The 16,639-nt window shown below is 52.4% G+C and overlaps 1 protein-coding gene across 1 annotated transcript; it reads right to left on the bottom strand.

Moving 5' to 3' along the window:
* Nucleotides 1-11,314: 11,314 nt before the first annotated feature.
* Nucleotides 11,315-16,419, bottom strand: LOC140845647 (ral-GDS-related protein-like). The gene is made up of 10 exons (XM_073220320.1): nucleotides 16,045-16,419; nucleotides 15,529-15,905; nucleotides 14,556-14,771; nucleotides 14,115-14,218; nucleotides 13,560-13,629; nucleotides 12,764-12,829; nucleotides 12,350-12,421; nucleotides 12,005-12,126; nucleotides 11,786-11,896; nucleotides 11,315-11,421 (listed from the first exon to the last, which is right to left on the bottom strand). Exons 1-9 carry the CDS (start codon nucleotides 16,397-16,399, stop codon nucleotides 11,809-11,811), a joined length of 1,470 nt encoding a protein of 489 aa, XP_073076421.1. The 5' UTR covers nucleotides 16,400-16,419; the 3' UTR covers nucleotides 11,315-11,421; nucleotides 11,786-11,808.
* Between the last annotated feature and the right edge of the window lie 220 nt (nucleotides 16,420-16,639).

The following is a 16,639-nucleotide window of genomic DNA, read 5'->3' as shown; positions in this document are numbered from 1 at the left end:
TTCTTTACCAGTCTGGGTGCCTCGTATTTCTTTGTTTTGTCTGATTGCCGTGGCTAGGACCTCCAGTACTGTGTTGAATCACAGTGCGGAAAGTGGGCATCCCTGTCTTGTTCCCGATCTCAGAGGAAAAGCTTTCAGCTTCTTGCTGTTAAGTATGATGTCGGCTGTGGGCTTGTCATATATGGCCTTTATTATGTTGAGGTACTTGCCCTCTATACCCATTTTGTTGAGAGTTTTTATCATGAATGGATGTTGAATTTTGTCAAATGTTTTTTCAGCATCTGTGGACATGATCATGTGGTTTTTGTCCTCCTTTTTGTTCATGTGCTGAATGATGTTGATGGATTATCGAATGTTTTACCATCCTTGCATCACTGAGATGAATCCCACGTGGTCATGGTGTATGATCCTCTTGATGTATTTTTGAATTTCGTGTGCTAATAGTTTGTTGAGTATTTTTTTTTTTTTGCTCAGAACCACTTTTACTTTTGTCTTTTCAAGATACCAAGTGTTTTTTCCACTATACCTGTTGCACACACATTAATATATGTACATATATGCATAAAGATAGATTTTTCCTTTAGAGAACACGCAAAATACAAAAAAGTTGCCATTGCAAGTCTGATCTGTTATCATTTCCTGCATATAAAATGTGTGTTTGTTCCCCTGCTTTTTTTTTCACAAGGCTCCCCTGATCTCAAGGAAGTGGCCAGTTGGAGTTTGTCTCCTCTTCTCTGTGGTGCACTGATTTCAGCCTGTACGTACTGATTCTAGACTCTCCATGTGGTGCACCAACAGCTCAGGTTAAATTAACTTGAGGACAGTGTTTTAAAATGCAGAATTACTCACACATTTTTATGCCTCTTATTAAGCATTGTTTCCAGAAGATCAATCTTTTAATTACAGTGAGCTTCCCTACTGGTGGCTCTCAGTAACAGGAAGTATATTGTGTGAGCCTACTGGAAAAATAAATAGAAGGAAAGAAATTCTTTATAGCACGTTTTCTTTGTAAAAGTAACAGCTCCAGGGTATTGAATAGAGTCTGGTCTTCACCAGCCTATCTAAGGTTGGTCCTATAATCTCCATGGAAAATTTACCTTCGTGAGTTCATGCTTGATAGGAAGAACTTATAATAGATACATGCTAATACTTATTGTGTATTTGCTGTGCAATGGGAATTGTGCTAATCATGTTAAATTATATACCATGACGTTGGCTCTGTTATTCTTCCTTATTTTAGAAGTGAAGAAACTAAGGCTATTCAACAGTTAATCTGTGGCCTTATAACAGTAAGTGGAGCACTATGTTAAATTTAGCTCTGTCTTACAACAAAGGTAATGTTATTAACTCTGATGCTCTTCCTTCCTTCCTTCCTTCCTTCCTTCCTTCCTTCCTTCCTTCCTTCCTTCCTTCCTTCCTACCTTCCTCCCTTCCTTCCTCCCTCCCTCCCTGTACAATTACATGACGAACATTATGTTTCCTAGGCTCCCCCTTCACCAAGTCCCCCCGACAAACTCCATTACAGTCACTGTCCATCAGCGTTGTAAGATGTTGAAGAATCACCACTTGTCTTCTCTGTGTTGCACAGCCCTCCCGAAGCCCCTCCCATTATACATGCTAATCGTAATGCCCCCTTTCTTTTTCACCCTTATCCCTCCCTTCCCACCCATCCTCCCCAGTCCATTTTCCTTTGGTAACTGTTAGTCCATTTTTGGGTTCTGTGATTCTGCTGCTTTCTTGTTCCTTCAGTTTTTCTTTGTTCTTATACTCCATATATGAGTGAAATCATTTGGTAATTGTATTTCTCTGCCTGGCTTATTTCACGGAGCATAATACCCTCTAGCTCCATCCATGTTGTTACAAATGGCAGGATTTGTTTTCTTCTTGTGGCTGAATAATATTCCATTGTGTATACGTACCACATCTTTATCCATTCATCTACTGATGGACACTTAGGTTGCTTCCATTTCTTGGCTATTGTAAATAGTGCTGCGATAGACATAGGGGTGCAACTGTCCTTTTCAAACTGGGCTGCTGCATTCTTAGGATAAATTCCTAGAAGTGGATTGTTGAGTATTTTTGCATGTATGTTTGTCAGCGATATTGGTCTGTAATTTTCATTTTTTGTGGTGTCTTTGCCTGGTTTTCGTATTAAGGTGATGCTAGCCTCGTAGAATGAGTTTCGAAGTATTCCTTCTTCTTCTTTTTGGAAAAGTTTAAGGAGGATGACTATTAAATCTTCACTACATGTTTGATTAAAGTCAGCAGTACAGCCATCTGGTTCAGGTGTTGTGTTCGTAGGTAGTTTTTTGATGACCAGTTTAATTTTGTTGCCAGTAATTGGTCTGTTCAGATTTTCTGTTCTTTCTGGGTTAGCCTTGGAGGGTTGCATTTTTCTAGAAAGTTGTCCATTTCCTGTAGGTTATCCAGTGTGTTAGCATATAATTTTTCATAGTATTCTCTCATATTCTTTGTATTTCTGTGCTTTCTGAAGTGATTTTTCCTTCCTCATATCTGATTCTGTTTATGTGTGCAGCTCTCTTTTTTTCTTGGTTAGTCTGGCTAGGGGTTTATCCATTTTGTTTATTTTCTCAAAGAATCGTCTCCTGCTTTCATTGATTCTTTGTATTGTTTCATTCTTCTCGGTTTTATTTATTTCTGCTCCAATCTTTTTTATGTTCCTCCTCCTGCTGACTTTGGGCCTCATTTATTCTTCTTTTTCTAGTTGTGGTAGTTGTGAGTTTAGACTGTTCATATGGGATTGTCCTTCTCTCCTGAGGGAGTCCTGTATTGCAGTGTACTTGCCTCTTAGCACCGCCTTGTCTGTGTCCCACGGATTTTGCGTTGTTCAGCTATTGCTGTCATTTGTCTCCATATATTGCTTGATCTCTCTTTTTATTTGGTCATTGATCCGTTGTTTATTTAGGAGCATGTTGTTAAGCCTCCATGCGGTGGAAGGCTTTTTCATTTTATTTGCGTTATTTATTTCTGGTTTCATACCCTCGTGGTGTGAAAAGCTGCATCATTTTTGGGGGCTCATCCGGGATAACTTCGGAGGTGAGTATAGGCATCCGAGCCTGCCTTTTCCTTCTGTTCTGTCCTTATAGGAGGAAGCCGTCTATGGCGCACAACATCGGGCGCTCGTCAGCCACTTAAATGGGACTAGCCCGGCTGCCGATCTCAAAGTCTCGAGCGCCAGGTTCCTCTGCGTCTCCCTCAGTGGATTCCCCGTCTCCCTTGGGAGCCGGGAAAGTCACCTGAGTGGAGGCCAGGATTCCCCTTCAGAGGCATCTCCCTGGATGCGAGGGACTGAGGAAGGCCGTGGACATCTCTGAGAGTCTCGGCTGAGGCTGCTCTTCAGCGGCTTCTCAAAGGCCTGCATGTCTGGAATCAGACCCCGACAGCCCGACTGGGTATCCACGAGGAGTGTCTCTCTTTCTGTCTGCCTGACTTCCAGCCTGCTTCTCCGGGCCGCCCCAGCCTCTGGGTGAGGCAAGGGTGCTCTTTACTTCCTTTACTCGCTCGATGTGTGCCTCCAACGTCGTCAGTGCCACGGACCCCGATGCTCAGCACCGCAAGGTAGAAGATTACACTTCACGCTTTCTCCTGATGAAATGCTGTACCTTTTATCTCATAAAAATGTGTCCTGTTCGTTGAAGAATGCTGTTGGTATTTTGATGGGGATTGCATTGAATCTGTACATTGTTTTAGGCAGGATGGGCATTTTGATAATATTAATTCCTCCTAGCCAGGAGCATGGGATGAGTTTGCATTTGTTAGTGTCCTCTTTCATTTCTGTTAAGAGTGTCTTGTAGTTCTCAGCGTATGGTAGGTCTTTCAGTTACTTGGTTAGGTTTATTCCTAGGTATTTTTATTCTTGTTGATGCAATTGTGAATGGAATTGTTTTCCTGATTTCTCTGCTACTTCATCGTTAGTGTCTAGGAAAGCAACAGGTTTCTGTGTATTAATTGTGTATCCTGCAACTCTGCTGAATTCAGATATCAGTTCTAGTAGTTTTGGAGTGGAGTCTTTAGGGTTTTTTTATATACAATATCATGTCATCTGCAAATAGTGACGGTTTGACTTGTTCTTTATCAATCTGGGTGCCTCATATTTCTTTGTTTTGTCTGACTGCCGTGGCTAGGACGTCCACTACTGTGTTGAATCACAGTGGGGAGAGTGGGCATCCCTGTCTTGTTCCCAATCTCAGAGGAAAAGCTTTCAGCTGCTTGCTGTTAAGTATGGTGTTGGCTGTGGGCTTGTCATATATGGCCTTTATTATTATGTTGAGGTACTTGCCCTGTATACCCATTTTGTTGAGAGTTTTTATTATGAATGGATGTTGAATTTTGTCAAATGTTTTTTCAGCATCTGTGGACGTGATCATGTGGTTTTTGTCCTCCTTTTTGTTCATGTGCTGGATGATGTTGATCGATTATCGAATGTTTTACCATCCTTGCATCACTGAGATGAATCCCACTTGGTCATGGTATATGATCCTCTTGATGTATTTTTGAATTTGGTGTGCTAATAGTTTGTTGAGTTTTTTTGAGTTTTTTTTGCTGAGAACCACTTTTATTTTTGTCTTTTGAAGATACCAAGTGTATTTCCCACTATACCTGCAGCACACACATTAATATATGTGCATATGTGCATAAAGATAGATTTTTCCTTTAGAGAACACGCAAAATACAAAAAAGTTGCCATTGCAAATCTGAGCTGTTATCATCTGTTCATATAAAATGTGTGTTCCCTGCTTTTTTTTTCACAAGGCTCCCCTGATCTCAATGAAGTGGGCAATTGGAGTTTATCTCCTCTTCTCTGTGGTCCACTGATTTCAGCCTGTACATACTGATTCTAGACTCTCCATGTGGTGCACAAACAGCTCAGGTTAAATTAACTTGAGGACAGTGTTTTAAAATGCAGAATTACTCACAGTTTTTTATGCCTGTTATTAAGCATTGTTTCCAGAAGATCAATCTTTTAATTACAGTGAGCTTCCCTACTGGTGGCTCTCAGTAACAAGAAGTGTATTGTGTGAGCTGACTGGAAAAATAAATAGAAGAGAAAACATTGTTTATAGCACATTGCCTTTGTAAAAGTAACATCTCCAGGGTATTGAATAGAGTCTGGTCTTCACCAGCCTATCTAAGCTCCCAGCTCACGCCAGGGGGCGGATACGAGAGTCCGTGGTAGGCTCATTGTCTAGGGGATATATGCACAGTTGAGGATCTTCAAGAATGGGGGTAATGGGCTAGGGGTGCAGACTTGTTGAGTGTTCTCAGAATGCTCATTTTTGCTGAGTAACAGAAGAAATTTGCTGCTGTGATTCTTTCTCAGGATAGCATTGTCCCTCTCGGAGCATGTCAATTAAGACCACCTGCCCTGACCTCAAGGTGGGCTGGGTTGTTCCCTGTTTGCTAAAGTGTGTTAAGAATCTTACTTCTTAACTTTTTGAGATGTTTATAGCGCTTGTTTACTAAATGAATCATTTGCTCAGGTTGTGGATTACTTGGTTAGGATCAGAGAAATAAACACAATATACAGGTTTAGTTACAAATAAGCTGGGCCTTTTTGCAAGCTAAGGTAAATTTTAGTGTCATGATCTAACTGATACAGAGAAGTCCCAGGTTATGCTGAGAGACTCTTCTTCGTCTGCAGAACACGCAGACATTCCAGGCCGAGTCGCTCCTGGCCTTTTGAGCTTGAACTGATTTCACGGAAGAATGTCTATATTCCTACTCTGGTATCTTCACCCTAGAAAGTTAGTGTGACTGACTGCGTAATGCTTATGACAGAGTTTCGCTAGGGACTTCTTCGCACATTGTTACATTGTTCTGACTGTAATGATCTTGCTCTGCTTTTTCTCTGCAGGCCCTCACCCTACTCTGCCGAAACCACGGTCCCTTGTCTCACCAACACCAAATTCAAAAAGGTGCTCTTACCTCTAAGTAACTCTTGTTATTTTCCAGAGGCCCCCTGGAACATGCCAGAGGAATTTTTTCTCCTCATTAGGGAAAATTTGGCTAATTTGGCTTACATTTATCTCATCTGTAATTACCTGGAAAGCACTGTCAAAGGAATAATGCTAAACTTTATTCAGTGTTTGACATTACAGCTTTTCCAAATATCCTTATATCCACTGTCTTATTGTAAGTTTTCCTCAGCTCTTTAACCATTGTAAATTGCAAGTCTTTTGTCATTTATGGTTTCTTATTCTTAAACTGGTAAAAAACTAGATGCCAGCAGTGGTGCTTATCTGGGAGCGAGGGCGTGTCTGTTACAGGTCCTCGCTGGCTCCCCACACAGCTGGTCAAACGTCATCATACAGCGGTCAGCTCCCAAAATGAGGGTGAAAACCACCCCGCAGAAGTCTGCCTCCCTCGGCACCCAACATCGCCTACAACTTCAGTAAAAGAGAGAAGGGGGAGAGTTCCCAGCTATGCCCAGCGTTTTGCGCTGAGGTTTTTCCAATCTTTTCATCTTTCTTCCTGTTTGCTGGTTCTGTGATCTTTCTCCTTCCTTCTCAAACCAAATTTTTTCTGAAACTTCACTACTGTGTTGTTTTGGAAGAAATATCTTACGTTATAAAAAATGGCCTCAACATTACCTGAGCCATTACCTGAGCTGGGACCGTGCCGGCTGGCAAGGGATCCCTAAAGCAGGTACTGGGCACGGAGGCATAAACAGCCAAGGAGGCAGAAAACCGACACCGCCTCTCTCTCACCCACATGCCTCACTTCGCCCTGATTGGCCCGGGAGGATGGCTGGCTAGCCAGAGACAGGTAAGACTCCTCAAGGGAGGAACAACCTAAGACAGGCACAGTCGCAGAGGGGCCATCAGGAGAAAACTTGGGGGCCAACAGAGGTGAGGCGCAGATCCTCACCCCCCCCCGACTCTGCAGAGGCCTGAATCTTCACCATCTCCGAGCAAAGTCTCCTCCTCCCATGGCTGCGTCGCTGCCCAGGCTCAGCTTGAGACAGGGACCCTGGGCTTAGACACAATAGGGTGAGGGTGGGGGCCTCTGGAAAAAGCAAGGCAGGGTAATTACAGTCAGAGCAGTGTGACTACGTGCAAGGAAAGCCCCTATCAGAACTCTGTGTTAAGCATTATGCACAGTGAGATCAGTAATATTCCCCAGGTGAAGGAAAGTAGTCTGTGTTTTTATTGTGCTAATTGTTTGTAATCGTGTGTAAGATTTACTTTAGCATGCTAAAAGGCCCAGGTTGTTTTTCTAACTTTAAACCTATATGCTGTTTTTCCTCCTTCATCCCGTAATCAAGTAATTTGCGAACTGGACAGTTCACTTAGCAAGCTAGCCCAGCCATAAACAACAGCATAGTAAAGACAAGAAAGATTCTATCTTAAAGCTAAGATTGCATTTTAAAACCCAGGAAGTTAAGAAGTAAGATTTTTAATGTCCTGCCAGTGGGTTTCAACCCTGGGCAAAGTTCACTATGGATTCAATGTGACCAAAGAAATGACAGTAAAATGTTCTTGGGGTGAAGGGGTTATACCCAACTTTCAATCACTAACATCCCATCCATTCAGAGCGAGTCTGCATGCAGCAAGTCCTCTGGGACTCTGCCTACACAGCCATCCCACACAGACATCCTCTGGGGCTCTGACCTCAGTGCTGCCACCACTCCAGCCTCTGCTCTGCTCTCCTGCAGCCTCGCAGCTGTGTCACCGTGTCACCCAGAGCACTGGGTGGAAGCTCTTTCTATAGAGTCAATAGCAACATATTGCCCAAACACGTGTAGTGAGCTAGCTGACGAGGCCCAGGTGAGAATCCTGGCCACAGGAACTTCCATTTTATCCACACTTAACATACTCTTTAGCGAACATACAATAACTCAGCCCACCTTAGAGGTAAGGAAGGCAGTCTTAATTGATATGCTCCCACATGCATCCCACATGCATCCGAGCAGTGCATTTCTTGTGTTAAGCTAATTTTGCAGAATTACCCAGAGGACTGATAAGAAACTTCATGGCTCATCAAAGAAAAACATCTTGAGACCACTTAACAAGTCCACACCCCTAGCCCTTTGTCACATTCCTGAAAAATCCTTAAAAGGGGGAACCAGCAACCTTTCAGTGTGCCTCTCTCTCTGAGGTAGCCCACACTACTGTGTTCCTGCCCTTCAATTCTTGGTTGCGGCAGGGACAAGAACCGAGGAAAAGACACAACGCCCTCCTAACAGGAGTCCCCGGCCAGGGGAGGGATGGGGAAAGGAGACGGCTGGGAGGGCAGGGGGAGAGGGGTGCCCCAAGCATGGGAACACAGAGCTTAGAGAGTGCAGAAGGGAAGCCTGGAGGAAGAACAAGGAGAGAATGGCAGCAGCTGGGGAGGGAAGCCACGGAGCCTCAGTGGTAGTGACACAGGGACTGTGGGTGCAGACCGAGTAGGGGGGGCCTCCGGAATAAAACCCCTACTGAAACTCCATATGAAACAATTAAGCAAAGTCAGTCACATTAATTCTCTAAAGTGATATAAGCATTCTTCTGTGAGATTGATGAAAACTAAAAGCCCAGGTGTAACTTGGCCTGAAATGTTTGAATATCCCCCAGATAGGAAAATACCTCAGCATAGCCCTTGTCTTCATTGTGTCAGTTAAATGACACTATTGTAAAATTACTTTAGCCTGCTAAAAGGCCCAGCTTATTTTCTTTAACTTTACCCAGATGCTGCTTTTCTTCCTCTAGCCCTAATCAAACAATTTGCATCCTAGGCAAGTAATAATGGCAAGTGAGCCCAGTCACAAACAACATAGTAAAAACAGAAAAGATTCCATCTTCAAGATAAGATTGCATTTTAAAACCCAAGAAGTCAAAAAATGGGTATCTTAACATAGCGGACAATGACTCAGCTACCTTGGGAGCAGGACAGGCAGTCTTGATTTATATGCTCGCAAACCAAGAAGCTGCTGTTCTGGGAAAGAATCAGAGCAGTAAATTTCTTGTGTTAACTCTGCAAAATAATCTGGAAGACTGATAAGAAATTAACTGTCTCTTCAAAAATAAGCATTTGGGGGCCATTTAGCCAGTCTGCATCCCTACCCTTTGTCTCTCAACCACCTGTAAATCCCCTAGAAGACGCAGAAACCCAGGGCTGTCTTGAGCCCTCCGGGCAGGTGCAAGCCAGGAGCTCTGCCTGCCTGCTTCATCTCTAAATAAAAGCCTCGCACTTGCTCTCCTACCTTTAGTGTTTCCTAAGTTCGTTATTCGACTCCGTGAACAAGAAATCCAGCATTAGCTTCTCTGAGGAGCCCGAAGACGGGGAGTCCCCAGAGCCCCGTGCCTGGGCACAGAGTCGCGCACCTGGTGCCAGAGGGCCGTGCCGTCTCCACAGCACACATCGGGTGGGGCAGGTGCATTGCAGCCCACAGTCAGGGTGGCCACACAGCCATGTGAGCCTGGTGTTCCAGCAGCAGCAGTCCAGGGCGTGGCATGCTCTGGGCACCTGCACACACCGGGGCAGGACGGACTGCTGGCTGCAGTGACCACCCAGCAGTCCCAGGCCTACTGCTTTGTTTCTGGGCCCAGAAGTTCATCTCTCTAGGGTTGAAGCTGGTGGGCCGTGCAGGAAGACAGGTCTGACCTGGGCCACCGCCCTGCCAGAGGCCCATCTGCCCTCCTTCTGCCCAAACCTCCCTCCCTATGTGGCTGGGGAGCCTGAGGTCATCCCTGGGACCACCGTGCAGGCAGATGGCTCTGAGGGTGCTGTGGGCAGGGCCAGGAGGAGGAGGGTGGCCTGGGTGTCCCAATTTTACCTCCTGTCTCCTGGTCACCTGAGGCTGTCAGTAGGGCCCACTTCCGCTTCCCCAGTCCCCAGTCTGGGTCTCCACCTGCAGCATAAGACCTGGAGACTGTCTCCAGTCTGGAGCCCCCCAAGGGGGTGTTTGTGCTGATCCTGCAGCTCCCCTGCAGGCCAGGCCTCCCATCCTGGGAGGGAGAACACATCCTGAGAGCCCTGGGGGAGCGTTATGGGGGGAATCAGAGCCCAGTGCCTCCGCTCAGCCTCCCCAGCCTTTTGTCACAGACGTCAGGCCGCTCAGCCAGGAGCCAGGAGCGGGATACCAGGGGCCTCACACCAGCCTGGCCTGGGGATGGATGGCTGAGGGGCACCATGGAGGAGGACTGGGGACCTGGGAGCTTTGGTGGGTGCTCTGAGGTGTGAAGCATGGAGAAATTGGGCTCAGAGAAAGGCCCCCAATGGAAGGAGTGCACATCTTGGAGGTGCTTTGAGACCAAGTTCAACATTTTTTGGAAAGGAATTTCTTGGAATGTGTGGGGCAGCTGTGTGTCATTAAATGGGACAGTGCTAGACTGGCGCCCTGCAGCCCTGGGACCTGACCTACTTGGGTTACGACATCTGCAGTGGTGTTCAAGACGTGAAGAGACACCCCGGGGCATCTATTGAGTAGATTTTGGTGTCTGATCATAACCTATAGGGGTCAGGAAGGAAGGTCCAGTTTCTGTTTGAACAGCCCTCCCCAGTCCTGCCAAGGTGTGCCGCCCTGGGGCTTGGAGCGCCCCGCTCTTCCTGAGCACCTTACAGGGGGAGGACAGAGGACGGAGGAAAACCTGCGTAGGTCAGGGACCCCTTCGTCATAGAGTTTGAGGGCTGGGGGTGGGGTGGGCTGGGGCACACGATGTCTGCAGGAGGGGCAGAGCTTTGAGAAGAAAGAGCCGTGTGGTGGCAATCCGTTCAGCATTTATTACATTCGGCACAGGGATGACCCCAACCCCCAGTCCCCATAAACCTCAGACACAACACCCAGAGCACACTGCGCCTGGGGAGGCTATTTCTCAGGGATGAGGGGAGCGAGTTGCACAGGGGCTCCGCTGGGAGCATGTCCCGGGACCCTGCGACGGCCGGTCACCCCTGCAGCCTCGGATGCCTCCGCTGGGCACCCAGGGGGCGGTGGTCCCATGCAGCACTGCATCATCTCTGTGTCCATCCTGGGAAAGGCTGGCCATGGTGAGGACGGGCCCCAGCTCTTCCTGGACCGTTGTGGCTATGACTCGGTGACTGATGGCACCCAGGCAGCAGTTGGTGTCACGGCGGGAGGCCACCTACTCGAAGGGGAAATCCCTCCACACGGTGGGGTGGCTCGCCTTTGTCCAGCGGGCCACGAGCAGAGGGTAGGACACAGCACGAAGGCGGCCAGGTTGGCAGTGGCTACGTACAGGCCCTTGAGGATGCAGCGGCATCCTGGGGAGATGCCGAAGTCGGCCGATGGAGGAGGTGCCAGAGCACCTGCCCCAGCAGAGGCTCAGGATGAGCAGTGCGAGAAGGAGGAGCAGCAGGCAGACTGGGGCCCTGGGGCGCCGGGTGCCGCCTGCCCGAAGGGGAAGAAGCTCTCCTCCACATGCAGCCAGGACACCAGCAGGGCCGAGGGCCCGATGACAGCAGCTACAGGGCCACGCGGGTGAGCAGAAGAGGCAGGTTATCCCGGGTTCCCCCCATTATCCTGCTTCCACCCCGTCCCCACTGCCCTCGGGGCTCCGGGCCCTGTGCGGAGGGTCCTGTCAATCACCAGCACCCGCGGGGTCCCTGTCACAGGAAGGCTCCTGAGCGTCACCTACTTACAGAGGAGAAGGCTGGGTCCCAGAGAGGGAGGGGACCACCCTTCAGTCTGACAGGACCGGTCGGCCGTGGAGCTGGGACCCCAGCCCCATCAGTCTTTAGGACGCCCCCACACCCAACATGGCCCAAAGCATCCCTGAGGCTGAGGAGCAGCCCACCCCCTGCCGATCGCCCCAGCCCAGAAGCTCACCTGGCCCTGGCCGGCCTGTAAGTTTACATCTTGTGGGACCTGAAGAACTGCAACAGTCCCTTTCTGCCGGCCCCCTGGCCTTGGGGCTCCAGCTGGCAGGACAGGCTGTAGCTGCAGGACAGAGGGACACCTGTGAGCCTCTGGAGCCACATGTCAGGGGGCCCTTCTCCCAGAGCCTGCCGGCAGCTGCAGCCCACGCCTGACTCCGGCCGGCCTCACCTCTGCTCCTCGTCCAGGGGCTCCATGGCCTGGGCAAAGGACATGAAGTGCTCGTCCCTCTCCAGGTCATACACCCCGGCCATGTGCTTGTGCACCATGATCTCGTCCTGGAGGGTAGCGACCTGGGGCAGAGGAAGGACAGGATGCAGACTGGGGGGGTGAGGAGTGGGGCACGGGATGGTGCTGGATCTTTGCTCACACGGGAACCCACTCTCAGGAAAGGTGGGGGACAGAGGGGTGGCCCGGTGCTGAGAGGTCCGGGCTCCTCACTGGGGGCTCTCTCCTCTCTGAAGCTCACCATCCTGCCTCCCTCCCCCCCCCTCGGTTCCCTCTGGGCTCACTCACGTCCTCATTATGCTCCAGGAGTTTCTCTTTAGGCAGGTCAGCCAGAAACAATCCAAGGTAGGGGACCATGCCCTGTGCCACCGGGGTGAGGAGGTGATGAGTCCCCACCTGCCCCAGGGGCACCCACAGAGCCTCCCCTGAACCCCACACCGCAGCCCCCAGCTCCCTTGGACCACCCTGTGCTGACTCCCCACCTCCTTTCGCCCAGCTCTCCCCTCCTGGTCCCTCCCAGGGCTGGCTTTTGGCCATTCCCAGGCCCTGTGGGCCCTGCACCTGTCCTCCAACTTCCCCCTGTACCCAGCTGCTCTCACCCTCCTTCTGGTCACCCCAGTGTCGGCAGCTCAGGACTGGTGGCACCAGGAGCAGGTGCAGGGTCGCCCCCACCGCCCGTGACCCCCGGCACGCCTCTCTCACCTTCCTCTTCCTCTCCTCGGGTCCCATGCGGTCCCGCTGCCTTGCCCTCAATATGGACTCCAGCTCCTGCAAGGCCCAGGACACTCAGGTGCTCCTGCTCCCCTCCCACGTGCCTCCCACAGCCAGACCGTGGTGGATGGATGCCCTGCCCGAGCCCCCTGGCACCTATGCTGTCCCCACCTCCGCAGGCTCTCAGCATAGAGCGACCCCAGCTCCAACACACACAAACTCATGGGGGTCTTTGGGCCACGGCCGCCACCCTGAGAGGGTCAGGGGAGGTCCCTCTGCCTCCCAGGGTGCCCTGAGCACTCACTGTCACCCGGCTATCATCACGGCTCCCCTCACATGACCAGGTGGGGGGTGGGGCACACAGCTGAAGCGCGTCTTGGGCTCCCTGGACCCTGCTCACCAGGGAGGCCCACGCCCCAGGGTGACGGCAACCCTCCATGTGCACAAGAGGAGCACGAGGTCACAGAGGGGCAGTGACAAGCTCAGGGATCCCAGGGGAGAAGCCGACCTTGCTCAGTCACAGGCCCCACCCCTGCTGCCGACCCCAGGCCAGCTCCAGCCCTGACGGGGGCCTGTCCTCTGGGTCCTCACTGGATGCCAGGCCCCCAGTCAAGTGGAGCCAGGGAGGGAGACAGACAAGACCCTTGGGGCCTGGGAGACCCTACTTTCACCATCAGCTTCCCCCTCTCACCCCGCACACCTGGAGTCCTCCCCCAAGTTGTGCCACAGCAAGGCAGAGGACTTGCCCCGAGGACCCCTCCCTTCCAGACCTCCAGCCCCCATTTACCTTGAGGAGACGCTTCCTGGTAACCCACTTGACCTTCCTTGTCAGGTTTTTATACATCCTGGTGCTCCTCCTAAGGGGAGGGGAGAGGAGTAGGGAGATACATGGCCAGCAGGTGGAGAGCCTCGGGGCCGACCCGTTTTCCTGGAGATCCTAGAAGGTCCACTAGCCTGCAGGAGGCTTTCCACCACGGCCCTGAGCCCTGGGGAATCTGTGGCCTGTGGAGGGGCTCCATGTTTCCACCCAGGGCCTCCATTCCCAGTTCTCCCGGGGGTGAATCTGCTTTGGGCGAGGTCGCTGTCCTTGGGGCAGAGATCTCCTGCTGCAGAGCACAAGCTCCAGATCTCCAATGGGCTTCACCCCACACCTGACATTGGAGGAAACTGATTCCTGCAGAGGTACCCGTGGCCTAACCCACAGGGGTCCCCAAGAGCCCGCCATCCCTGCCCCTAGGCTCTGCCACCTCCCAGGAAGTCCCAGCCCACTGAGCGACACTGCAAGATGTGGGGGTGTCCCTGTCCACTCAGGTGCCCCGGTCCCAGGGACAGGACTACCCACCAGGAAACATATCCCCAGGTCCTTTCCAGGCGACCTAAGGCACGACTCTGCAGGGCCAAGAGAATGGCACGAAGGGCCGCGAAATTCCTGAGCACGTGACACTCCTGGGAGGGAAGACAGAGCTGAGAGCGTGGCCTGCTTCTCTGCTTCTGTCCCCCCATGAACTCCTGACCTTAAGGAGACAGACACTCAGGGAGCCCAGCCCACCTGGTACCTGCTGTGCAGCCCTCCTGAGTGGAGGACTGTAGCTCAACCCAAGGAAGGGGCCAGGGATGGCTGTCCCACCCCCGGGGCCTGCAAGTCCATGTCCGCATGCCCCTGGCAGGAGGGGCCCAGGGACGGTGCAGGGCAGACCGTAGGAACCCATCCTGAGAGCTGGCCAAGGAGGGGAGCAGGTACCAGGATGCCAAGATGGACCCAGGGGGCCGTCCCATGACTCACCTTGGCCACCCGGATCCAGAACTCCACCACTTGGGCCCTGTCCTGGGCTGTCATGCTTGGGGTCCTGAGGCAGGTAGTGGTGACCAGCTCTACCAAGGTGTCAAATTCCCTCAGGACCCTATGCATGGTGGGGGCCAGGCGCTCAATGTCTCCCGTCTGTGACTGCTTCCGTAGGTAGGCCTTGCATTCAAAATAGTTTATCCTGCTGTACAGCGTCTGTGGATCAGAAGGGAGGGAGGGTCATCCAGCTGTGCCCCTGGTGCCCCTGTTCCCAGGCAGGGTCACCTGTCAGACCTGGAGCCCAGGCAGCTGGGGACGTGCTGTGAGCCTCATGGCCGTGCAGGCCTCGGACACCGTCCAAGGAGGCGCCGAGGACTGGATGCACAGGACCCCATAGTGGTGGGGAGCGGAGGGGCTCTGCTCGCAGGCACCCTCACTCACCTCCTCCCTGCCACACAAGGCAGCTCACGCTTGCCCATCCTAGGGCATCTGCCTCCCATTCTGCCACCCCATGGATCCCGCTGCCCACTCAGGTGCAGTTTCACCCTAAACAACTCCACCCAGGGCCTTTGTTGGTGTCTGTCTCGCATGCAGTCAGATCCATGGCAGTGGGCTCTGAAGTGCAGAGGCCATGGAAGCCTGCCAGGCCAATGGCCCGAGGACCTAAGGCCCTGGCAGCACCTCCCTGAGCACCCCTCCCCTGCCTTGCCCCTCCCAGCCCACCAGGCCCTGCCCCCTTTCCCTCTGCTCCAAATCATTGGTCTGCAAGGACCCCTAAGTGCCAGCCCTACTGTCCCCCTGTAGACAGTGAGGGCTTGGGGATGAGGAGAGTCTCTCGCGGCACATGGTGAGTCCAGGGGGAAGTTGGAACGTGGGCCGAGATCACAGGAGTCCACGTCAGGGGCGGCAGGTCAGGGGCAGCCCGTGACACAGGGCAGGCCCACCCCCAAACCCGAGACCCCGCTCCGCTCACCGCAAAGGCCAGGGTCAGCTGCTCGGCCACCAGGCAGAAGGGAAACACCAGGATGTTCCGCTCCTCCTTTCTCGTCACATCCCGGGTGCTCGCAGCACAGGGGTGGGCAGGCTCCAGGCCCGGGTCTGGCTCTACTAGGCCCGGTGCCATTGCTGCAGGTGCCATGGGCCCCAAGCCCGACGGCTCATGGGGCTCCAGCTCCGGGACAAGCTCCATGGCCGAGGCCACTGCTGGGACATCCTCCAGCTCTGCTGAGGCTGAGGCAGGTGACACCTCCCGTCGCTCCAGCACAGGGGTCTCAGGGAGCTCCTGGACGGGCTCTAGGCACGAAGCCGGCCCTCCCCGTGTCTCTGGAGCCACCTGCATCTGCCGTGGGTCTGGAGCAGGACACAGAGAAAGGGTCACCCCGGGGCTGATTCCCCGCACCTTACAATGACAGAAGAGCCCTCACTGCCTTGAAGGGAACCCCAGTCCGGGAAGCCCACCCTAGACGGTCCCCTGGCCACAGCCCCTCACCTTCCAGCTCTACCACCGTGGGCCCCAGGTGCTCCTCCTGGACCAAGTGGTGGAGGACTTGGCCCTCCAGGGTGGATGAAGGCTGGCTGGCATTGATGGTGCAGGGCACATGCTCGGGCTCCCAGGCAGGGCGCCTATCCCGTCCCATCCTGGGCCTGGGGGAAGGCCGGGGGGTGGCAGAGTGAGAAGCCTGGTCTTTCCAGCCACACTGCCCTCCGGGTCCACCCCTTTGTGGGCCTGGCCGCTGTGCACTCCCCTGCCTGTCCAGGCACCTGCCCCTCCCCCTCCTGACCCTGCGTGTCTGTCCTGGGACCCCATCCACTCCCATCCTCCCGAATAGGAAGTCCCCAGTCATTATCCTGCCAATGGGAATCTGAAGATGAGTGACCTTCTGGGCCCTGCTGTGGGCTCATGGGGCTCCAGCTCGTGGGCTGGCTCTGAGGCTGAGGCCACTGCTGGGACATCCTCCAGCTCTGCAGGGGCTGAGGCAGGTGACACGTCCCGTCGCTCCAGCACAGGAGTCTCAGGGAGCTCCTGGACTGGGGCCAGCTGCCTCTGCCATGGGTCTGGAGCAGGACACAGAGAAAGGGTCACC

Source organism: Manis javanica, chromosome 13 (assembly GCF_040802235.1).
Source record: "Manis javanica isolate MJ-LG chromosome 13, MJ_LKY, whole genome shotgun sequence".
NCBI lineage: Eukaryota > Metazoa > Chordata > Mammalia > Pholidota > Manidae > Manis > Manis javanica.
The sequence above is the reverse complement of the archived record's forward strand: the minus strand, read 5'-3'. Positions and strand labels throughout refer to the sequence as shown.